The sequence below is a fragment of the Stigmatopora nigra genome, chromosome 1, assembly GCF_051989575.1.
Source record: "Stigmatopora nigra isolate UIUO_SnigA chromosome 1, RoL_Snig_1.1, whole genome shotgun sequence".
NCBI classification, from domain to species: Eukaryota; Metazoa; Chordata; class Actinopteri; order Syngnathiformes; family Syngnathidae; genus Stigmatopora; species Stigmatopora nigra.
In genome coordinates this window covers 20,278,990-20,303,926 of record NC_135508.1, presented here as the reverse complement: position 1 = coordinate 20,303,926, position 24,937 = coordinate 20,278,990, and the positions used below count along the sequence as shown (strand labels likewise).

Below are 24,937 nucleotides of genomic sequence, written 5' to 3'. Positions count from 1 at the left end.
GCAATTTGAGGTAGACAAGATTGCGCACTGACCTTAAGATGTTGACCTCTTTAAACGCAGAGATCAATTTGTGAGTCAAATGTCAAAATCGCAACCTAAACCTTAGGCCACAGGTCGTCAAGAAGTAAGTCTGGATCTTCCCGACAGAACTGCTGCTCGCTCGCAGCCCGATCGGGCTGGCCCAGGTGGACTTGGGATTGGCACGGGTGATTTCACCAGAGGATCAAGAAGGTTGCGTGTAATGAGCATGATGAAAAGCTCTTTAAGTGGGGCGTGTGTGTGCATTAATGGGGCTGCAGCAGCCTCCCGGCGCATCCGAGATGGAGCTAGATAAGCAGTGCTGATCTGCAAGGGAGGCAATTAGAAGGCAAAATGCCTTTATTCAGACAATGGACCATTGTCCTGGCATTTAAGAATGTGTGGCTGACGTGTCATCTGCTAGACATTTGACAAAGAGCCGGTGCTGAATTTATGAGATCCAATAGTTGAGTCTTTATGTCCAGCCAGATCCATTGTTACCTTACTAGGTGGCTGTCACGGACTGCTAAGTGTAAATTTATTCGACGTCTGTTGCTTTCATTGGCAGCAAAGGCAAGTAAATTCCTAATTTTAGTGGGGGAATCTGTTCAATGTGCTGTCACAGGGTCAAACATGACATGTAGATTGTGTTTAAGGGATGCAGTCAGTTGTTCAATTTTCATTCAACTCAGGGGTCATGTGACCAGTGACGGTCTGCAACATACTGCAGTTTATAAAATGACGAATTGAGAAAACTAGTCAGTTTGTAATTTGTTGTTTGCCGCAAATGGACAATAAACCCAATTTCAGGTAGGTCATATTATGTTAACATTCCCACGTCAAAGCAATTATTATCAAAAGGACTCGAGGGCAAAATGTCTGCCCCCAGACCTAATAAAAAAATATTACCTGTGTTTTTTCTATCAAAATGCAAAATCAATTAGAACGCAGTGTTTGCATCTGTGGGGGAACATTACGGATTCTTCAAGAAAAAAAAAACAATTACGATGAGTTCCCTTCACATTGTAGAAAGCAAGCGAGCAACAAGATTGGGATTAAAAATAGTGAAGCACAAAATGTCCTTTGGCTGCTGATAAGATTCGCTGGAGTGTTTTGAAACTACTCGTCTGAACATATAAGAGCAAAAGAAAGAAAAAGGGCCATTTTGTTTGAGGTTGTGGTCGGAGCTCATTAAAACACGGGCAGAAATCCGTGACTAAACGCCATCCCGAGCGTGGAGCACAATGCTACATGGTACTGATTAAAATAATCTTCATTAGAAATATTACTGTTTACAATCTAGTAATTAAAAAACGGTAGAACACCATGTTATGTGAGGACTATCAACACAAAAGTTGATTTTTCAAATTGTAAACAGTCTCATCCGTTCTGCTTGTGAATCACAACTTGGGTTTTTCATCCCGGAGCTGCTTCCTGAACGAGCTTGGCTAATTTTACCCAAGCTGTCCCCGCGGCTCTTTTCAAAGTGCAACGCGGCCGTGGCCCTTCATTTTTGTTACCTGCCATCAGCGAGCAGCATCCACGCGGTGCCATCATCCGGGAGGTCGCAGGGCTCGCTGTGTGTAACCAGAGAGCTCATCCCAGTTCCTCCACAAGAAGGCGCTGAGAATGACAAGCAAGAAGGTGCAGAGGGAGCGCGAGCGCGTCTTCATGAGCGGAACTACGCAGTTGGCCACGGTGGATACGAAGACCAGAAGGACGGCCATCAGGGCCAGAAGCACATTGATCAGTTTTCCCAGGAGAGTTCTGGCTGTTGCATTTTCCAGACCCTCCAACTGGACTGCCTGCTGCTGCTGCTGCTGAAGCTCCATCTTGGAAATCCGTGTCTGGCAAGCCTCCAGCGCCTCCTACAAAAGACACTTACAAATAACTCACTAAAAAGTCCACTTGGATGGTGATTTGGCAGAAACAAATAAGAGGCTAATAGAAAGGTTTTTTTCCTAAGGAAAATAGACATTTTGGTTCAAAAGGCTTCATAAGGGCTGTCATATTTTTTTCATTTCATACTTAAAGAATGGGGCAGCGGGGTGGATGAGTGATTAGCGTGTCGGCCTAACTGGGGGGGACCTGGGTTCAAATCCAGGTAGGTCGGTCCACCTGTGTGGAGTTTGCATGTTGTCCCCCGGACCTGCGTTGGGATTTCTCTTTATTTTTTGATTGTGTAAGCCATATAACAACTTGTGTGCAGAATTTTTGTTTAAGTACGCATTTTGTAAAACCAATCTCGTTTTACCCATTTCGGCGCTAATCTGGATCGTATCGGTCACTGGTACCAGACGAAATCGTCATGGCTGACTGCTAATATTGTCAAGCATTAAGCATAATAAGCGCACACGAATTCCCCTTTCACCCGTCGGCCTTTTGACTGTATGAATATAGCGTGTCAACAAGCAATGTACCCAGACAGTCAAGCTGTCAGCATCATAGCGACATCTACCAAATCTTCAATTTAGTGCATACAAAAGGCGCACTGACTGATTAGGCACCACGCCCACTTTGGGGATTTTTTTTACGTTTAAGTGCGCTCTATGAGAGTAAATATGTGCTGCGTTGAATTTGTACGGTTTAGTATCCCTTAAGAGGAATTGCAATCATTAATAAGGTCAGCAATTGGCCGAGGTTGACAGATATGACATTTTGTGCTGCTCTGGGTCAATATGCACGGAGACAAACCACTTGTCGGTCAGAATATCAAAAGATAGTTTACGAATACCATATTTTCATACACTTTGGAAACAACTTTGGGTACTGGGATATGAAATTAGAGACCTTAACTCTCTGAACTGAGTTTTGGATTGTCAGGTAAGAGTTTCATTCATTTTAGTGAGCTAACCTGTATGTCTCGCGCCCTCTCGTATGACTGGTAGGCAATCTTTTCTTCCATGCTGGCCAGCTCTTGCTTGAGGTTAAGGATCTCGTTCTGGTGAAGTTCAGTCAGATCATTTAGCTGCTCCTCCAAGCGTTCGCACCTGAAATAAAATTAACACACACGTCGTAATGAGCTTAAAGAGCACGCTGGTCCAAAACAGATACATTAGACGTCAGACCTAACCCCAGTGATGATAAGATTAGCACACCTCAACACATCGCCTGATTAGATGTCCAATCACATTGCCTGTTAGAAAACACACTATCTATACAGTACTCACCTGGAAATAAACAACTTTTTTTTGTTCAGAATTTTTTTTGGTTTAATCCATTTTTCTATGTTAAGTGCAATTAAAAAGTTTACATATTTTACATTTGTATGTAATAATTCATAGTCGTTAGTTTTGAAACATTTAAGTAAAATATTTTACTTGTACGTGATCTTGTCCAATCTTTCAGTTTTTAAAATATATATATTTATTTTTCATGCCAATACATATATCTTTTTTGGTTCTTTGAATAGCCTAACATTTGATGGTGGGAAAAAAACAGCACAATAAGGTACCATTTTCCATTTTTGACTCAAGTTGTATCTTGTTTTACAATGGAGTAAAACAACTCAATATTATTTGTTTACACGTAATTCCTCTTTCATTAATATCCACTGTGGTAAAGATTTTGGGGAAAATATATTACTGCATGGAATAATGGCCACTAAGTCTTTTTGGATCTTTGTAAATAAAACAATTTCATCCTTTAGCTCAATAACCACCCGTGGCAATACGAATTGAAATATTGTTGAAGTGAAAATGTTAGCCCCATTTCAGTGGGGAGGTTTTTCACCTGAATCTTGTGGGTTACCTGAAGCGTTCTTCCTGCAGAGCCTGCATGACCAGTGTATAATCTCGCTGGTAGTGGCCCTTCAAGCCCTCTAGACACTCTTCGAGCCTAGCTTGGCCCTCCCTCAGTTCTTGCATCTCCTGCAGCAGCATGTCGAAGCCCGAGGAGGTGGCCCTGTCTAGCGTGTTCCCCTTGGAGCTGGGGGGACCCCCAGGCGCTCCCGCAGTGCTGTTAGCCCCCGCCGAGCCGGACGTGGCGCTCGAGCAATCTTCTTCGCTCCCGTACTTCGGACTGGATCGCAGGTGATGACTAGCGACACCCGGCGGACGAGGCCCGACGGTCGCTGCCGCTCCTTCTTCCCCTGAGGGGTCATCCAATGAGTCTTTGAGGGAGGGGATGTTGTCGGCGCTGCCAAACTTGTTGCGTATCAGCGAGGCGATCTCCCTAGGCTTGGCGACCACGGCGCCGGCCGCAGAGTGGGTGGCTTGGGAAATGCTGGACAGACCCCCCTTGACACTGTCCACGACTCCCTCGCTAAAACCCGTCACTTTGGCGCCGACGTCCTTCAGGCCTTGCTGCATATCTCGAAGAACGTCTTTGGGTTGCCGAGGGATGCCGTTGTGCTCCACTTCCCGCAGCTTTCGGTGGTAGTGATCCAGTTTTCTTTGTAGCTGTTGGATGCTCTGTGCTGACTTCTGGTTCTTTTTCTCAAAAACCTGCCAGTGACAAGAACTTTTAAAACATTTCATGAAAAATGTCATATCGGAAAAGTCCAGTGTCAAATACGTTTATACTTAAAGGTTTATGAGACGAAAGCTTCCAGGTGGAGAAATGTATTTTTGATTTGAAAATGGACAGGCATTACAAAGTATAAAAATGACTACAAACAACAAACAACAGAAAAATTATATAATTTCGAGTGAGGAGTGAGTGGGCGTTGTGGTAGTTAGCTGAGGTGAGCATGAGACCCAACATTGAAATGATGAGAAACAAATAAATAGTGGCAAGGTCACTCACAGCATGTAAAACGTAGCATTAAATACATAATTTTGTGCACAAGCCATTGGATGGTGTAGGACTTAGACCTGAGTAGCGCAAGGCACTCAAAGTGCTTTAACACTATTATATCCTGATTTTCCTACACAGAAAGAGGAGCAACGTGGGATGCAGTATCTTGCTCAAGGATATTAAATGAGGTCGCCAAGGTAGGGAATCAAAGAAACAATAGCTTGGTTGGTAAATGGCTAATTAAAAACTTCAAAAGGTAGAATCCAAACATGGAATGATCCTTTCCTTTGTTAAATTTGGTGAGTATATATGCTTAGAATTTTCTGTCCACCTTGAAAAACCTGTTAAATTCCCCAGAGAGCTAGGATTCCTGTCTAAAAATGGCCATTGAGCAAGCCTAACTACATCAATAACAAAAGAACAGCTAGAATAGAACAAGAACCTCCCCTGAGTGAACTACATTTTTCCTTGTATGGTTTTACACGGAAGTTAGAAGAGCGAAATTCAAAATCCTAGAATGATGTCACAATTTGTTGTATCGCTATCATTCACTCAGTGGATGATCCTAATCACAACTATTTATGTTGCTGTAAAACAATAAACAATTGTAGAAAGCTATTGTAAAGTTTAAAGGTCCGTAGTTGCATATACAATACATAATAAAGTGACATAATAATGTAGTACTGGCAACTCAGAAAACATCAGCGTACCTGCTTGATGCGTGCGCTTTGTTGTTTGTCGGCGTTGTTGGCCAGTTTGAGGTACTCGGCAACATTGTCGTCGCGGGCCGTCTGCTCGATTTTTATTTGTTCAGTGAGCTTGAGAATTTTCTGCTGCAGCTGGCCGATGGCTTGCTTGGTGCGCTGAGGATCAGGGGTGACGTCCTCGGTCACTGAGTACGAAGAGTCGAGTGAAAACGCAGTTTGGCCCAACACGCTCACCTCTGACCGCTCGACCTGTAGTCACAAGAAAGGAATTTAAGAGAAAATGATGGCTTAAAGAGGAATAAAAAGTAGTTCTGTTGTCCTCATTTCTCTCTTCTTTTTTTGCTGACAGCCTCAGCCGACACTTCTGCTTTTCTATAAAACGCCAAAGTAAGAAGTTGCGAAGGGCACTTGGAGTCAAACTCAAGGGAAAAAAACTTCAGCGTTTTCATGTTTACCTTTATAATGAAACAAAAGTAGTACTTTGACGGGGAGGCGGGCCAGTTTACTTTTGCTCATTCACCAATTCCCATTAAAATTAATTTAAAATGAAATCAAAGGCTCAACAGACTATTCTAGTTGAAATTTTGATAGCAACTTGTTGGGTTCTTTATTAAAAACATTGAGTTTTAAAATATATTATATTCATTCTTAAGAGGACAATTGAAAACCTATTTGGAAACAGAATTGCAGTATATTCCCATATTGAATTTGTTACACGCCGATAGAAAATAGATGATGCTTGAAATTTTCCAAAAAAATAATAGGTTTGTTAGTGATTTTTTTCCTCCAAGTTATGCTTTTTGAGCAAGATCTAAATATACAAATGTCCCTTAAATTTATTACATGGTATTAGTTTTATGGCGATGACAGTGACACATTAGTTTTATGACCATGACAGATATTAGAAAATATGAACCATTGTTGTGAAAGATATATATTATTTTGAAAAAAAGACTCTAAAGTAGAAAATAGATAACTTTGGGTTTTGCATCAACATTTTTTTCTGAAAGCAAACCTTTTTATATTTTACTCGAACACATTGCGATCGTTGAAAAAAAGTCCTTTAAAACTCCAATGACTTCACTTGCTTACTTTGAGTTAGTTTGAAGCCATCGTGACTGATCCGCTATCGAATCAGATTTCGAAGCAACCCCTTAAATCTGCGATCGGGGGGCGGGGACGTCGACCGCTCACCTTTCCGTTGCTCCGACGGAGGAGCTGCTCCCAGTGCATTTTGTCCAACACGAGAAGAGCTTTGTCCTTTCATACGGACACCCCGTCGGGCTTGTTGAGCCGCTACGTCAGTGTCCTACTTTATGCTGTCAGTAACATCAGACAGCCAGCAACGATTGTGAAAGTTGACGCAGCACCTTGGCGAAACTCAAGCGAGCCAAGCCCCGCCTCTGCCTCTGTCATCACCTTCGGCTCCGCCCCCCACAGCCGAGGGTGATGTCATTATGGCAACTACCAGTCAAATTTGACTCATCAGGATGAGAATATCAGAGCGCAATGCTTATGTTACTGATCATCAAATACCAGCAAATAATTGACACTCGTAATGATAACTATAAAAATACGATAAAAAAAACATTAATCTTTTCCTTTCATTCAGAAATGTTTATTTCCTTTTTCCTGAGATCTGATCTCATTTTCTGAAACGCTTTGTCCTCGTTAGGGTCGCGCGGGGTGCTGGAGCCAATCCTGGGCCAGAGGCAAGGGACAGCCCCACCCAATCACAGGGCACAAGGAGACGGACAACCATGCACTCTCACACCCATACCTAGGGGCAATTTAGAGTCTCCAATCAGCCAACCATGCATGTTTTTGGAATATGGCAGAAAACCGAAGTACCCTGAGGAAACCCACGCACAGCCAGGGCCAACATGGAAACTCCACACAGATGGACATGAGTGGGATTTGAACCCAAGTTCCCAGAGCTGTGAGGCCAACACGCTGACTACTCGCAACACCGGGCCGCCAATCTAAGTTCATTTAAGTTGAATTTAAAGTATAACTCCACGTAATAACCACTAGGTATTTGTTACTCTGTTAGTAGATGGTGAATTACAACCAATAAAAAAATCCATTGTAGTATCCTTTTTTTGGTGTTTTTTAAAACAAATGAATTTGTATTTAGTTCATTTCTATGGGAAATGTTGATTTGGGATACGAGTAAATCAACATACGAGCTCGGTCCCGGAACGCATTAAGCTCGTATCTCAATATTTCTCTTTTTATACGTGTTTTTCATCCAGAATTTTTTTTTGCATTAACCTTCTGAGAAAATTGATATGCCGGATAAGAAGGGCAAAGAACAAGTCACTTGAAGTGGAGATAGAAGTACAAGTTGCTGTGATAAGAAAAGCCTGGTGACCTGAACACGTTGGCACCATCAATGTAACTGTATGTAACTGTATCAATGTAGGCTGATGTCAGCAAAAGAATCGGCACTCATTCCAGTTCTTCTCGTCATTTTGTTTAAGCTTGTATTAAAAAAACAACAGCATATTGTTAAGAATGTGTAAGAGAGTTTCATTGTCAGCATTCTTTTTTCTTACATTCTCCCCTAACCCCAAAACAAGTCCACCTGCTTGTTTGCCATGTTGCATAATAAACTATGATCCAAGTAAGGTTGGTTAAACCAGCTCTGATTTCACTCCTGGTTTTTCAAATGAAGCAAAATAATTTTTATTTGGAACATTTTTTTCTGTGGATATATCAAATGTTAGAATATGGATACCTGGGGCTTAATGCAGGGTGTGGCTTATACCTGCACAATTGATTTATCTGATCAAAATTCTATGGTTGCATAATATATTTAGGTATGCTCGATAATCTTAGAATGACAGTCTATCCAAATGAGTCAATGAATGAAAAAAGCTTGAAGTCAACGTTTGTTGTTAGGAATGTTAAGCTTGGTTACTTGAGGATCTATTTTACTGGTGAGATGCAACTAAGATCTAACTCTTGCTAAAACTGTAATCAGGGAAACATCTCAAGAAGACCAGTTTGCCTGAAACATTTCGTGGTAGCCTCTATCAATCCCTTCTGAAAACATTACAAAAGAAACCTTAAATCCCAATTGGAACCATTTCTTTTCTCTCTCTTTGGTTGGCCACTTAATAGTTTTGGGATAACGCTTAATTATCCATTTTTATGATTTTTTGCTCAAAGAAGAACAAAAATTTCACAAGATAAAATTCAAAGTAGTTATAAATGTATACATAGTTAATGATAAATTGATGAACTAAAGAGTGCAACTCCACAATAATGCAACTTTTTTTAAACACACTGTTGTGCTATGTTAACTTTTTTTGATGCGAGTAAAGCGGCAGATTTGACATCAAAATGTGTTTTGATCCAAGTGGCTTCCATTCAACTATTCCACTACTTTCCTTTGTTTCTGCTTTCAGTTAAGAAACACGTGACTGCCCTCATACAAACTGTCATTCAGCCTTTGCGGATGTCGTCTTCATTCAAACCACTATATCTTCAACATCATCGATGGTCTTATGGTGTGCTTGCCGGCAGTCGTCTTTACTGCAATGAACGTCGCTTGCCTGATAAGTCAAGCCTGACCTTTGACCCAGCTTCGGAAGTGGTCATGTTTGCCAATACCAACATTATGACAGGACTGGGAGCTCAAGTTCCTGATTCAACATGGTTATGGGAAATGCAATCAAGTGACTGCATTCACACTAAGTATAGAATTGAAGTGCCCACATAGTTAGAAAAGCCTAATTTTGACAAATTCATTCGATTTAATACATAAAGTGGGTAAAGCATAAGGAGCTTCCCACACAACATGCAAATTCGGGTCTTTCTGTAACTTGTCACCAAAGAAATTCCTCTAACCTCAAAGTCTGTTTTTTTCCCCCTTTGAGGGGATCCAAAGTAGTAACAATGAATCCCATTCATTAGATATGGAAACTTACATAACCAGATAAGGAGGCATTTCACTCAGTGTGCAAACACACAATAACTATCAACACAAAACTTTGTTGTCTGGCTGAAATGATTGCGTCTCATTTTCGAGGTTTCAGAATGTGCTTAACAGGAAATGAGTAACATGGAAAATATGTACAATTCAGACTCACATTGATAGGGGTTAGAGGTGGTGAATGCTCAGCATTTACCAGGTTGAAGATGACCTCCATGACCAGAACACACATGCGCACACCTGGAATTCTGATTCTGTCTGTCCAGCCTCACTTTCGACAACCTTTCTCTGGAAACCGCAAAGATCGGCGCTGCAGTTGAGCGTGAACTCTCACCGTTGAAAGATCCACTTCACTGCACATCTGACCGAAATTCCCAGGATGGAAGCACTCCTCTTGACTATAACAGGTGGCGAACTCTAGGGATTTCTATTGAAAGAATATCCTGAAATGTTACAATCCAAAAGGCCATGACTTCAAATGTTCTGAAGCCAGTCCAAGTCTTCCAACTCGGACAAGTCCGTAGAATGAACAGAAATTCATTTCAAGGATCTCACATAGCATTAATAGCCATCAGACGGGAACAGGACAAATATTAGTCAGCTGTGGATACCTTGGAACTTAATCAGACACAAGATCTTCTGAAAAAGAATGAATGTGAAAAGAAAGCAGGAGTATGCATCTGAGAGAGTGGCAGAGGGAGCGAGTGAGCGTGGAGCCGTTGTGAAAACGCAAGTAGGGGGGCTTTTATTTGATTGGGCATTCCGGGCCAGCTCAGCTACAAAACAGTGACCCGATTAGGCAGAAAGAAAAGAAGAAACTCTTCCATTCGCCTCCTTTTCAATGATCTTGACGTTTGATTGTCACAGCCAATAAGTTTTCCTGAGTGATTTTGTACTAATGAAGCACCTTCGGCTGACCTCAGCCGGGTGTTTCAGTTGACCAACTGGCACATTTAGAAATCGAGCTTGAAAACCTCAAAACAATGGAGGAAAACATGCAGATCCAAATCAAGTAAGTGTGTGCTGATTTATAAGGCTGGCATTTAAAATGTATCTCTGGATACAAGCGTCTACTTTTTTTTAAAGACACTTTGAAATTAGCTTCTTAATTGTCTAGCTAATTAAGTGAGCTTCATGCCATCAAAATGTCAGTTTAAGAAAACCTAAATGTTAGAACTATTTAATTAAAAAAAAACACAGACCCGACAAATGCTGGGCCATATTAAAGCCTCATTTCAGTGTACAAAGGTTGCTTTATTACTTCTGTGGGCCATTATATGTGAATTTTTTTTCCATGCCAACATTACAGCTGTACAGCTTGAGCAGATCAACTTGAAAAACAGAATCTCCAAATATTTTTATTTAAAGATAAAACCATATACATTTATTTACATTCCCAAAACTTTTAACCCTCCCAAACTCTTGCCAGGCATGCATTTGTATTGTTTCTTTGATATATAGGCTTGTAATTGGGGACCTAATAAATGTAAAAACAAAGAATTATCTTTTGAAATGATGTACTTTCTGAGAAAAATTATGTCCACATCATAAGTGGATGCCAGGCCCTTGTAGTCCAAATTTGAACATTGTAGTCTTGTGACACCCAAAAATGTGATGTCCACACATGTGGATGCCAGGTCCGAGGAGGTGAAATAGAGTAACAACGTGTTTGCGGACTAATAGGCTTTAATGTAGAAGTACAGCATCAAGCAAGGAAAATTGTAGTGAGTGAGTCGAGTGTTAGGCAGCAGGAGAACAAGCCCAGCCTGCTCCACAGGAGGTGGGGCCAGAGTGGAGAATGAATACAGGCCTTAATGAGCAGGCAGAAACAGTTCAGCAATACCAGGGGGAAAGGAAGGATTTAGGGAAAAGGCTGCTTATGTAACAACGAGCCCCAGTACCATGGCAAATCTGCAAGTGTACAGGTCATTGTGAAGGACAGATGACCAAAACAGAATAATTCAAAAAGTCCTACCAATGTAACACAATCACAGAATTCTGTGCAACCGCAAGCTCAGTCAATAGTCATTCATGAATCTCCACAGCCGCTTATTCTATCGAGAGTCGCGTGGGTACCGAAGCCGATCTCAGTAACTAATTATGGATAGGAGGCGGGGTCCAATCTGAATTGGTTGCCAGCCAATCGCATGGCACAATGAGACAAGCAGCTATTTATGCGCACGTTCATATCGACGGATAATTTGGAGTGTTCAATTAGTTTACCATATATGTTTTTGCGATGTGGGAGCAAACCCTAGGAGTACCCGGTAATGACCCAGGCATTTGCTGTAAGAACATGCAAACTACAAAAAAGCCAAAGCGTGATCTCAGAAGTGTGAGGCGGAAGGGCCTTATCCTCGTGCTGCCTCAGTCAATATTCAATTGCATCTCGTCTCATTTTTTTAACTGCTTTATCCTAATTAGGGTCACGGGGGTGCTGGAGTTGATCCCAGCTGTCACCAGGCCGGAGGCGGGGGACGCCCTGAATCGGTGGCCAGCCAATCACAAGGGCACAAGGAGACAGACAACCATGCACACTCACACACATAACTCGGGCAATTTAGAATGTCCAATCAGCTTACCATGCATGTTTATGGAATGTGGGAGAAAACCAGAGTACCCGGAGGAAACCCACACAGGCCTGAACGGGGAGAACATGCAAACTTCACACAGATGGACATAATCAGGATTTGAACCCAGGACCCCAGAGCTGTGAGGCCAACATGCTTACCACTTCCCCCACTGGGCCGCCCCATTCAATTCCAATTACTCGTTAAACAGTGAACAACACAGAAGAAGGGCAAATACACTGTAGCTTTTTATATCCTTGAGACCAATAAAGGTGGGAGTTAATAAATTCATGGCCAGAATAGAGACGCAAATAAAATATTACAATTCTCATTAATTATCAGAACTCAAGAGTAAGATTTTGACTGTCAACTCCCTTTCCAAGACAAATTCCAAACATTTTTCGCCCAGTGACACGGCAGGTGTTGTGTGGGGTCAGTGTGTTCCAGAACTTCCTGTCAGTCAAGGGATACTTAATCTTTCAGGGTGACTCAGTGCTTCTTTAAATACTCAGAATAGCATAGTGAATGCACAGTGACAAATTCTGAAGATGTGAACATTCGTGTTCTTATCAAAGTGGTAATCACATAGAAAAGACAAAATGCTGACAGAATTGACCACTGTTACATTAAATCGGATACAACTGACCCTAACTGGCGGGGGACCACGAGGTGAGCAATGTTGATTGGGCCAGTCCTTAGAGTAAAATTAGTCAGGAAAGATTCTAATAAATAACTTTAGATTGCCTACATAGCGTGTGAGGATTTATTTTATCGACATAATCTGAGTTAGATGCCAGCTCTTGACCTAAATGGGTTTTAGAATCATCTCATTTCATCTCATTTTCTGAACTGCTTTGGCCTCATCATTGTCACGGAGGGTGTTGGAGCCTATTACAGCTGATTCCAAAACACAACCAGCAGGTGAACTTTAAGCTGTTGCATTGCATGTCAATGAGTCTATCGATAATATATAAATCCAAGTCTTGGCCTAGTCCAAGAATTTTTTCTTTCCAGTCAAGTCATTATGCACAAAGGTTTGAAGATGTTCTAGGAAATGTCCTCCAGTCGTGTACAAAATAATTAGCTATTGTCATATTCCTGTGAATGGAAGATTAAGTGTGCATGAGCATAGTGTAATTTTTAAAAAATGTTAACAGGAAAAGCAGTACCAGGTTTATTCAGTGTTTCAGGCTTTGAGATTGAAAGTTTTGAATGTAAGACAAAAATGGGTGACTAAACAAGTATTTATCTATTTTTGCGTTTGGTGGAGCAGAATTTTGTTCTAATCAGTCCATTGTGGTTATGCAATATTGAAACAGGAAGGGCATTGGACCAAAATACTTAGTTGGTCTGGGCACGGGTGTCTCGAGCGGGCCAGAATTGAGAGGGAGGGGGGAACAATCTAGAACAATCGATCCCACTTTTTTTTTATTTGGCCAGCCTGATTATTTAGACTGGCTCCCTTCCTGTCTGACCCAAAAGAGAAAGTAGGAAATTGTTACCGTTTTGGAATTCGGAGCCAGACGGTACATTTTATAAGAGAGGATATAAGCAGGAAATACTTTGTGGTAATAAAAAGTTGTCAGTGCAAGTCTATTTCACGGTTATTCATTTTATGCATCACATGCTCTGATTTTTCAACAATATAATGGGGTTGTCTCTCACATTTAGGCATTTTCATACAAATTAAATGCTAATTAAGTATTTGACCACGAGTGTCCAGATGCCCCAGTTTCATTAATAAGCACACTTGTGGTAGTTTCCGGTCAAGAAAATACAACCGGCATTTATTTGTTGTTGTTGTTGTAACACATTTGAACCACAATGACAGTAAGGCGACTAGAGGTGGGTTATAATCACATTCCCACAGTGTTACTTTTTGATACACTTGTTATATGGTTCTCACAGTTCTCTTGACTAGACGAAGCTTGTGAAACATTATGAGAATTTCATTTCTACTCCACTAGAGGTGCTACAGCTCAAGATATGTCATCATCTACGTTTCATAATCACACAACGAGAGGACTTAAAATATGCTCTTTGCATAATCAATTACATATAAAAGTGATGTTCATAGAATGGATCAAGTACCAAGTCAAATTTGAACCATTTCTCTACATTGAGTGAACTAGAGGCCAGTGACATGTGTGCCAAAGTTGAACAGACATCCTGAGTTGGCCAATATGTGGCAAGACTGGAGTAGTAATGAAAACAGCATGGATGTGTACAACATGTGCATGCTGTCTAACACTTGAGCTGGAAGAGGAAGAAGCAGCTGAAGGCCCGAAATAACAACACAAAGGATAACCGCAAGTAACTCACTGCTGACAAGTACGCTACATTTACCCAGCTTGCTCTGAGCAATCAACTTTAACACATACAAACTCTTTGCCCCCAGAAAACCTACGATTAAAAGGTTTGGCATATTTCATCTCATTTAACCAGTTCAAACATAAATTAACTGCTTTATAAATGAACATCATTATATTTTCCAGCCACCTGATGGTGCAGTGGTTCTTCCCCCTGGGTTCTAGTCCCACTTGGTAGAGGTGTGATTATGAGTAGAAATGTCCGTCTTTCTCTATGTGTACCCAATGACTGACTGCTCAGCAGTTTAGGGCGTAGTCAGCCTTTTGCCTAAAGTCAATGGGGAAAAGACCCCAATACTAACTCTGACAAGGCTAAGCAGTGTTTCCTTCCTGTATTCCACATAAGGACAGTCACCTGACTTTATTACGACAGAAAACCCTCTCCTCTCATTTTCTGAACCGCTTTATCCTCATTACGATCGCAGGGGGTGCTAGAGCCAATCCCAGCTCTCTCTGGGCAAGTGGCGGAGGAAACCCTGAATCGATGGCCACCCAATCGCAGGGCACAAGGAGACAAAGGACAACCATGAACATTCAAACCCATATCTCGGGGCAATTTAAAGTGTCCAATCAGCTTACTGTTAGTTATTTTGGGTACTATTATAAATGTACTTGAAATATTAATCATTATATGTATATGTGAAATATTAAAGTATATCTATTAATGAGCCTAACACCTACCATGCATGTTTTTGGAATGTTGGAGGGAAACGGAGTACCTGGAGGAAACCCACAGACAACATGCAAACTCCACATGTGGACTGACCTGGACTTGAACCCAGAACCCCAGTGCTGTGAGGCCGACGTGCTGACCTCTTGTTACACCGGGCCGCCTCCTTAACAACTTGTAAAATGCAGGAATCGATCCCCCTACTTCTCACATGTTAGGTGAGTGCTCTGCTATTTGAGCTAAGTACCCAACCTACCTCCTTACTATTCTATTTTTTTTTAATCAAGAAATGACGCATATTCACATCTTTTTGGACTTTGAAGGGGATATTTCACAATGAACAAATACTGTGATGTTTTGGAACATCTGGACAAGAAATTGTGTCTGCCTAGGTCTTCATGAATTTGAGTTTGAATACCCATGCAACACTGAATGCACATGCATGCACACATAATTTGATTGAGGCTGATGGTTGGCAAGCACAGGACTTGGCTGGCTTTAACACCACAATGGCTTCAACAGCCTCTTGATCCACTATATCACTTGCTGTGTTGTGTGCATGTTCCAAGTAAGATTAACTGGAGTAACTTCTTTGCCTTGTCAAAGGCTTTGGCTGTGTGCTCATGACTGAAAGATGACTTGATAGTTGGCTGGCCTGACCACATTGACTTTATTGAATTAAGATTTAGACTATGCAAATACACCGCAAGGCTTATGCTGAGAATTGAACCAAAACCTCAGAGTCGTGGGGTAGATGTGCGACCCAACGTTTGCATTTTTGCACTATCCTGATCGATAGACTGATCGACCTTTGCTCATTAGTAGATAACCGCTCGCTTATACTAACTTAGCACACCACTTTAGCTGGATGCCTGTGAAAATGTGCAAGTTTAACCTTCAGACGGTAAGTTTATGGCCCAGTGTAAATGTATAAAATATTGAAATTCCTTTAAACATTTTGGTAGTCAGTCAAAATTCAAGGCATTAATATCCATAAATAAGTCTAATGAGAAAGGTCATATATTGCCTTTGTTTGTTTTCCCAAAAACAAACAAACTCAGGCATCAAACCCAGGCGAAGGCCGAGAGAAGACAAACGATGAGTCACCATTAGGGAAGGATTCACTCCCCTAAATTTTCAAGATTTTTCCGAACTTTTTAGGAAACGATCATGGTCTTTGCATTTACAACACACTTGGCACCATCCAGACTGTGGTAACGTGAAACTGTAATCCGCACAAATAGGAAGGGCACCATCAATCTATGAATCAGCAGCTAATTGTGTTGAATGTCACATGTATGACCATCAAGTGACTGATGTATTACATTCCTGGGCACTTCTTTCCAGTTACAGTAAATGAGAACTAAATGCAGGCGAGAACTAAATGATACCATATGCGGCCAAAGACATTGGTTGTAAACTTTTGCCATCTTAAAGAAGGGTTACATTTTAACAAGAGTCTAGATAAAGTGAAAAGAAGAAATACCATCTGTGTCAGTTAATTCAACTAAAGGTAAATATAACTAACTGTGACCTTTCACACCATTTTCATCATTTGGACTACTGTTGTTGACGGTGATAGATGTTCATTTGAATTGGGAGCAAATTACATTGAATGGCAACTGCCACACTTCCTAGTTAAAAGCATACTTATTACTGTCAATGGAAGTTACAGGGTTAACAAGAAGTACCCAGAACCAATTAAATCTTAAGCAGTAACCAATATCTAATTTGATGTCTGGTTTGAGTGAAGGAAGAGAATGTAACGACAATCGGAAATCTTACCTTAGAATGCTTCTCAGCGATACTTAGACGCTGCACCATCTTTCCTGAACGCTCTGCTTTGCTCCTCTGGTTCGATTAACCTCCGAAGTACACAACGCTTCAAACTGTTCACTTTTGTTCCACACACACTCACACACGCATATTGAAGGAACAAATACTCCTGTCCCCTGCAAATATGTCCACGTTTACACATTTCAAGTCGGCACTGTTTGTGCAAACACTTGGAGTCCAAAAAGAGGACAGCTCAGCTGTGCACAAACAAATGTATTCTCTCTCTCTGTCTCTTGCTCTCTCAAACGCACCCCCACGCAGAGTATTTGACACTCAAGTCACACAAACACACACCATCACACTCCAACTACTCTGATGACCAGGACAGCTGTCAAACACAAAACCGACATTCTCGCCAATCTTCGAGGAGGCGAGGGTGCCCCCTGCTTCCTGCCAGTGTCAGGAGAAGGAGAGAGACCGGCTGAATGTCTGTAATATCTCCTCTATATGATAGCGGGCGGCGGGGCCATGAGGTCCGAAGAGGAAGGAGGAACAAACTAATCGAATTTGAAAGCAAGACAAAGTACTGTCTTAATGCCAAACTTTACCTACAAAAGATAAAACAACCCTTGACTGCTGCCAACAGCAGGAGGTCAAAACGTTGCTACGGTAACCCCATCAGGGAGGAGGTTAAAACTACTTACTGCAAGTTTCAGGGTAACCGCAGAAACCATTTGGATGGCCTGGCGCATAGTGTCTGTGTTGCAGTGTAAAGAGAAGAATGGGACTAAAATTTCTCGAGTAGCGTGATGACAATATGAAACTCGACTTTCAACCTAAAGAAAGTTGGTGGTGAAAACCAGAGGTTGAATGGGAGACATGCCAGTCAAAAAATAAGTGTTTCCAATGGAGGCGAGATACCAGTCATCATTGACATTTTAACATTTAAAGTCCGTCACAACTGGAGTAAAAGCAACACTCAACTAGACAACCACCACATGAACCAAAGAACATTGAGCGTTGTTGTCATTTAAGTGGTTTAACAGCGCCATCTAACAGGCTGGCTCACAAGGCGCATGTAGACACATTTGAGGTATTACAGTGATGGAATGGTGAAGACCTGAGATCAGAATAGCGGTGTAGATTGATCACTCACCCTGTCCGTCTCATCCGTCGATTGGTATCCTGAAGACAGTACCACTTCCCCCCCTGAGCATCCGGGGGCGGGGCTACTGGGTGCTGTTTCATTGGCCGAAGAAGATCGAGACCGACTGCTGGTGTGCAGCTGGGGATCGTGAGTGTAACGTCGACGCAGGGTACGGGGGCTGCCTTTCGAGAAAGGGTCGTGGTCTCGGCTCCCAGATCCTGAGCCCTTACTGCGTCGGCCTTGCAGGCTGGTCCCGCGCCTCATTGCGCCACGGCCCCGGTGGGCTGCGCAAGGATCCGCGAGGCCAACGGTTTGGCCGAAGAAGCGGGTCCCCGAGGACTCCCTTGAGCGGCAAGGCTCGCCTGTAGAATCTTCAAGAAAAGACAGAACACATGAAGTGAGAATGCTGGTTGTACTGCTGCAACTGCTGTCATTTCAATGCCATAAGCAAGTGCATGTCAATGTTCTCTCTAATCTGTCATGCAAAACATGCTGTAAAACACGAAAAACATTAGAGTGGACAGAGCTACCGCCACTGGCTGCCGCATAAACTGCGCCATCATGGGAAAAGGGGTAAAAAAAATTTAAAAATTAAAATGAAATTAAAAGTTTGGATTTTATTGACTGCCTGTCATATGATTGCTGCTGCGCAGAAAAGACGAGAGTAGTGCACAATTGCGCACGCACACAGCTCAGAGGGAACATTGCTCATGCTTCCTTATAATTGGACTCATTTTTACTAAAGTGGATGGGCTGTATTCTGGAGAAGGCTTTCGAGCAAGGGGAGCTAAAACCCCTCCTACCCCCACCTACCCACTTTCAAACTTGTTGGCCTGCAACATTCATTTCTGCTGACCACTCATGCGCACACAGTTCATCAAGGTGACAACTGTCCAATTCAACAGTAATCCCAGGGGGGGGGGGGGGAGTCGATGAAAGAGGAATGGGTGAGGAGAAATATGTCTCAGTGGAGTCCAAAATTGAGAATGATGCTTTGATTTAGGCATAATGCTGCTCTGGCATAACAGAAAAGGGGTGGCTTATGAAAAGATGGTGAGCATGGATCCAGAGACATATGCTGACAATCTTTGAAATTTGGCATAAACAGGCAATGTTTGATGTTATTAAATTGCTTGTTGATAAGTTCCTGACAAACTATTTTTTATTTCATTGATTGATTCAGACGTTTTCAAAGTACAGCATTTGCTGTCACATAGCAGTCAACCTCGGCCAATGCTCCCCTCATTAATGATTGCAATTCCCTTTATGAAGTGATAATAAACTGTAAAATGTGACGCAGCACATATTTACCCACATAGGGCGCACTTAAACGTCTAAGATTTCCCCCAAAGTGGATAGGGTGCCCAATTTGTCGGTGGGCCTTTTGAATGTACTAAGTTCAAGTATGGTTCTGTATGGGTACATTGCTTGCAGATGCGTTATATTTATATAGTGAAAAGGCGGACGAGAGAAAGGGGGCATATCGACCAGTATTAGCAGTCGACGATGACGTTTTCGTCTGCTAACAGTGATCGAGATGATCCAGATTAGAGCCGAAATGGGTAAAACAAAGTTGGTTTTACAAAAAAAAACCCAAAAAAGTCTTCAACAAAAGTATGAAATACGAGGAAAACGTATCAGTTGACAGGTATGCGGTCAAAACAGTTAAAGGTCTAAACGGGAGAGAAGTATAAGAAGCTCGTGTACTGGGAACCCAACCACATACTTGTTTGTGTCATGCATACGAGACACACCCAATTTACTGTTGTGTGTCTGGTATTGAAAGATTAATCGTTGTCTTCCGGAGTCTGCCGTGGTCTGCTTAAAATCAACAGCCTTAGTACTTACTTTTCGTCGTATAAGAGGAAACCTAACTATTTAATAAAAAGTTTGAAGTCATCATAAAGCAAGACAGTGAAAGTCGAGACAACAAAGAAACACCTACCATCGGCCCACCTTTCAGAACCTGGAAGGACACACTCTTCCAGATCACCTGCGAAGAGAGCAAATGCACAAAGATCAAAATAAAACATTAAGAAGTTTAAACTTTTTGTACTCAAATTGATCCTGATATTAGCTCATGAAGCATATCTTGTAGTGTCCTATTTTTTTTCTGCTGTTCTATTAAGAGGAGTCTAAATGATGAAAGAATAATGTAATTAAAGTTAAAACAAGCAGCATCAATAGGAGCACAAAGCAAGCCGATTTGTAGCAATGAGCGAGTCGCCAACCCTCTTAGAAGCATCGCTCACTGATGCTACTGTGGTTCCACAAAAAACAAACGGCCACTGTTGCCAAGAGGGGTTTGAGCTTCCTTTGAGCGCATGTATGATTCTGCACAAACTAATGGCATATTAAAATCATGAACTCAATTATCCTGCTGTTGCCTTTTGCTTGTAATATGCATACCATATCATATAAAGCGACAACATAGAATATTTTCCAGTGATGAAAATTCCAGAGCTGTATCACTGAGTAAGATGTCTGCCTCACCGTTCTAAGATTAAAAGTTCAATGCTGTTCTCTTTTTATCTGCACGGGTTTTCTCCAGTTGATCCGGCTTCCTCCCACATCATGTAAGGTAACACGTGGCAAGACCCACCATGCAAGGTCAAGCGAAATGCTCCCTAAATAGGATTGTGAGAGTGAAAATGGTTTGTCTATTGTATGTGAACAGGGATTGGTTGCCAACCAGTTCAAGGTTTACGCTGCCACCTGCCCAATTTAGCTGAGATATGATTGCCTGGCCCTGGCCAAGATAAACAATATTGAAAATGAATGAAAAGGCAAGAGAGAAAGAAATAATCAGACCGTAGGACAGTACGTTTTGAAGTACAATTTGGTTGATTTACATTCTCACCGCACGCCACCAAACAAACAAAAAATCTACCAAAAGTGTCTACGTACACTGGAATGCTGATGATCTCATCAGTTTACTCACAAATGCACTTAGTCAGAGTAAAATGCGGGCCTGTTAGTTGAATACAAAGCTATCATTGTGTTGCATGAATGGCAAGGTTCATTGCACCTCCTAGTGGACGTGCTGCCTGTCACTATACATCACTGGCAAAGATAGTTGAAAAAAGTCCAATTATTTGAGAGTAAATCAATCATTTTTGAGCATGTGAATGAAACTTACATTTTTCCTTCAATGAAAATTCAAATGTATCCATTTGTTGACACTCTATATTTCACATTTGAACTGGATTGGATACAGTTCAAATGGATTGGACGTCTATTGGCATCCATTCATTCTGTCTGTAAAAGAAGGATCTTACATTTTGCACTGTGTTTTTGGTTGTCACTGACAGAATTAGACAACTGGGGTCAGCGGACTCAGTGAATCAACATGTTCCTCCAATGTATCACGCTCGAAAGGGGAATGACAAAAAATCCCAAAGACAATGGTCCCTTAGAAACACGTACAGCTGGCTCATATCCAGGCATAAATACACGAACACACACACACACTATTACTAAGGTCTTTGTCTCTTCATGATGAGAAAACAGCAGGGACATACCACGACACAGTAAGTGTCACAAAAAAAGCTGCCTCAAAGTGGTCTAATATTTAGCAGGTAACAAGTCCACCAGACAGGGTCGATTTGAGTACAAACTGTATATTTGAGTCACTGTTGTAGAAAACTGTACTTGTCAGAGTAGCTTTTCCCTCATAGACGGTGAAATAAGCCCCATTTCACAAAGCAATAAGCAGAGACACTAGCGGCTTATCGCGATGAAATTGTGTCTAATGACTCACATCCATCAAGTAATTTTGCTTAATTAAAGTGTAAGCATGGCACATGAAACAAGGAAGGTTGGCAAATCTGTTCTGAATTCTCCAATCTGAAAATTGGATTGAAATCTTTATTGAATTTATACGTTTCGTCATTGTAAAATATGTCTGTTTAACGGTTCCCTGAAAATGAAGCATCTCAAAGGGCAGGTCGCCCATGCATGTGGTATCAGCACTCCAGAAAAATCTGCAAACCTCTCCTTTTTCCTCACCTAAAATAACGTGGGTCCATGGGGGGATGCCACAGCTCATGCGGCTCACTCACAACCAAACCAAGAGAATGGTTGAGCCAGTCTGAATTTTTTGGTAGCAAAGCCTGACCACCTGCACACTGGCCCATATACATGGCCAAAAAAGTGGAAAATGAGAGGATTGGTAACAACATTGGTCAAAAACACTGACTCAATGCTTCATTTAGAGGAAAAATAGAAATTATTGAAATGATATCAGAACTGAGCAATTCAATATTATTATCCTCAACTTCCTTGAAAAAAAATGTACTCCATTTTTTATGTTAATTCGAGGAAGTGGGGCATTTACTATTCAATTTTGCAATTTCCCTTCAATTTCCCAATTTTCTTCTAAATAGAACATTTATGAATGGTTATTCTTTGAGGGAGTTGGTTACATAATATTTGCCAGTGTTGTATATTATACGGGTACTAGGCTCACCAATCCAAAGTGAACCGATGCTGTATCTCATTTAGCATCAAGACTGCGTATGCAGGAAACATGAACAATTGTTATTGTATTCTGTTGAGTGTGTGTGTGTGTTTCAGATAGCAGTCAGAATAGCATAGTTGTATCAGTTGTGACAGCAGGGGAGATGACATCAGCATATTGCAAAAAAAGTGTGACAAGGGATGAAGTTTCGCCTTTGTATTTGAGAGAAAAGTGACAAGGGGCGACAGACCGCCCTCAGAGGGGCGGCAGCCCTTCGTGTGCCTTCCGTGTCAGGTTCAGGCTGTTCGTCTATATGAATGGCTGAATAGAAGGTAGTTCCCTGACAAGCGGGTACAACATCCCATTGTCTGACAAGTAAATCTCTGAGGCCCAGCTGCTAAATTGTAGTGACCAGCTCATTGCAAAAGATGCCAAACCAGAAGGTGCATAGTCACAAATAAATTCACGCGAAAGAAATAAAATTCTAAAATAAAATTCAACCCAAACGTGTTCAACAAGCGTTTGGGAAGTGCACTATTGGTGCAGTTGATTACAGAAAGCACTAGAAATCTCACATGGGAATAAAAAGATAAGAAGCCGTAACAAAAACAAATACAGAATAAGAGTGGAATAAAAATGATTGAAAACTGAGTTAAGTCCACCATTTTCAATTACTCATGAAACGGTACTTGTGACTAGGAAAACTCAAATTCAAACTTTTGGCAAACTCAGGTCTTGGGTTAAAAGGATATGATGTGCAGACTTTTAAACTACCTGACAATATTTTTCTTTGATTCAGTTTTAAATGTCCATATTGCTATTTTTAAAATTATGAGAATTGGGTGGCAAAGTACCTTTATGCAGTGGTTCTTTCGCCCGACTTCTACGAATGTCCATATTGCTATTTTTAAAATTATGAGAATTGGGTGACAAAGTACCTTTATGCAGTGGTTCTTTCGCCCGACTTCTACGTGGGCAGCGTGGGATCTATTCTTACCTAGTAGCGATGAGATTGTGAGTGCAAATGGTCTCTATGTTTGTCCTACAACTGACTGGCAACCAGTTTAGAGTGTAGTGCACCTTTCACCCTGCTGGGATTGGCTCCAGGATTCTGCGACCTTGACAAGGATAAGCGGTTTTGAAAATGAACTTATGCTACTTTTATCAAAGTTTTCACATTATTCTTGGACTTGTTTACAGTATAGCAGTTAAAGGCCTTCAAGGCTTTTTAAATGATGGGAAAATCTTTGAAGATTTATTTGGATGAGATCAATATTGTCTGTACTCTTGGTGCACCTTTTGCGGTTGCATCAGGAAAACACTTAAATACTTGCAACATCAGTAAGAGCATCAAAAACATATTGAAGTAATGTTGTCAATGACTCATGACATCGGGGTTTTGATGAGAGTATACTTTGTGATGCAAGTTTCATAACTTGAATGTGAAAAATAATGCAACCATTGTATGTATGTGTGTGTGTGTGTGTGTTTGTGTGTGTTTTAGGAAAGAGGTCAGGCTTTTAAAGTAGGAGTTGCTCAGGTCAAGGTAAGGCGTTGTACAGGGCAGAGGTCAAGATCCAAGGCCAAGACCTCAAATCTACACTTTGCATGGGATTTCTCTGGGTACTCTGGTTTCTTCCCACATCCCAAAAAAAACATGCAGGGTAGGCTGGTTGAACACTCTAAATTGCCCCGTGGTATGAGTGTGAGCGTGAATGGTTGTCCATCTCTTTGTGGCCCTGGGATTGGCTGGCCATAAATTCAGAGAATCCCCAGCCTGGTGCCCATAGTTAGCTAGGATAGGCTCCAGCACCCCCCGCATCCCTTGCGAGGATAAGCAGTTCAGAAAAATAAAGCAAGATTCTGATGAATTTGCTGTGTTTTGTTACTTTTCTAGTCCAAAATAAGCATATGTTGGTTTTCTTAAAATAGTTGACTACTCAAAGGATGGAAGGCACTTTTTCATTAATCAAAATTTGCCATCAAACATGTTAAAGGAGGCGTATGTTATTGTAACAAGCTTGAGGGGCGAACCTTTGGAACTACTATCACACACACACACACAAAAAAACACGTCTTTAAAAACAGTAATTGGAGCTGATCGTGTTTGGTCGCCATCTAGAAACGGAAATGAGGTCGATGGTCAGGCAACGCAAACAAGCTGTCAAGCGCGGCGCGCGTTAACGGGACGTTTTGGCAGTGCAGCGCGGAGGTGTTCGAATCCAGCCGTGTGTCGCTAACATGGGCGAAAATCAAGCGTGTCGCGTAGTTTTTTTTCAGGCACACAACACAGAAAAGTCGGACATTTTTTTGCATGTTGATGAAGTGAACACTTACATGAACGGAGAGGAAAGTGACGGCGGTGACGTTCGACTAGCAGCTTCCCTGCTCTCTGTTGCGTCTGCCGTACATAACTGCTGGTGGCTACACCCCGCCCACTTGACACTGACGTCAACATCCGCGACGTCAATTCGTGGGAGAATAGACCTCATGCATATATAACTAGATTTAAAAAGTACTAACCGTAGCCATCTTGAAGTTCTC

At 41.6% G+C, this 24,937-nt stretch overlaps 1 protein-coding gene across 5 annotated transcripts; it reads right to left on the bottom strand.

Moving 5' to 3' along the window:
* Nucleotides 1-663: 663 nt before the first annotated feature.
* tmcc1a (transmembrane and coiled-coil domain family 1a) lies at nt 664-24,857 on the bottom strand. Of its 5 annotated transcripts, XM_077716099.1 has the most exons (7): nt 24,731-24,857; nt 19,880-19,927; nt 17,944-18,305; nt 5,466-5,711; nt 3,769-4,463; nt 2,873-3,008; nt 664-1,886 (listed from the first exon to the last, which is right to left on the bottom strand). In XM_077716099.1, exons 1-7 carry the CDS (start codon nt 24,849-24,851, stop codon nt 1,572-1,574), a joined length of 1,923 nt encoding a protein of 640 aa, XP_077572225.1. In that variant the 5' UTR covers nt 24,852-24,857; the 3' UTR covers nt 664-1,571. The 5 variants fall into 5 exon arrangements, with proteins under 5 accessions (XP_077572225.1, XP_077572250.1, XP_077572233.1 ...); XM_077716124.1 differs by lacking the exons at nt 17,944-18,305; nt 19,880-19,927; nt 24,731-24,857 and adding an exon at nt 16,797-17,248; XM_077716107.1 differs by lacking the exons at nt 17,944-18,305; nt 19,880-19,927; nt 24,731-24,857 and adding an exon at nt 9,560-9,802.
* Nucleotides 24,858-24,937: the final 80 nt, after the last annotated feature.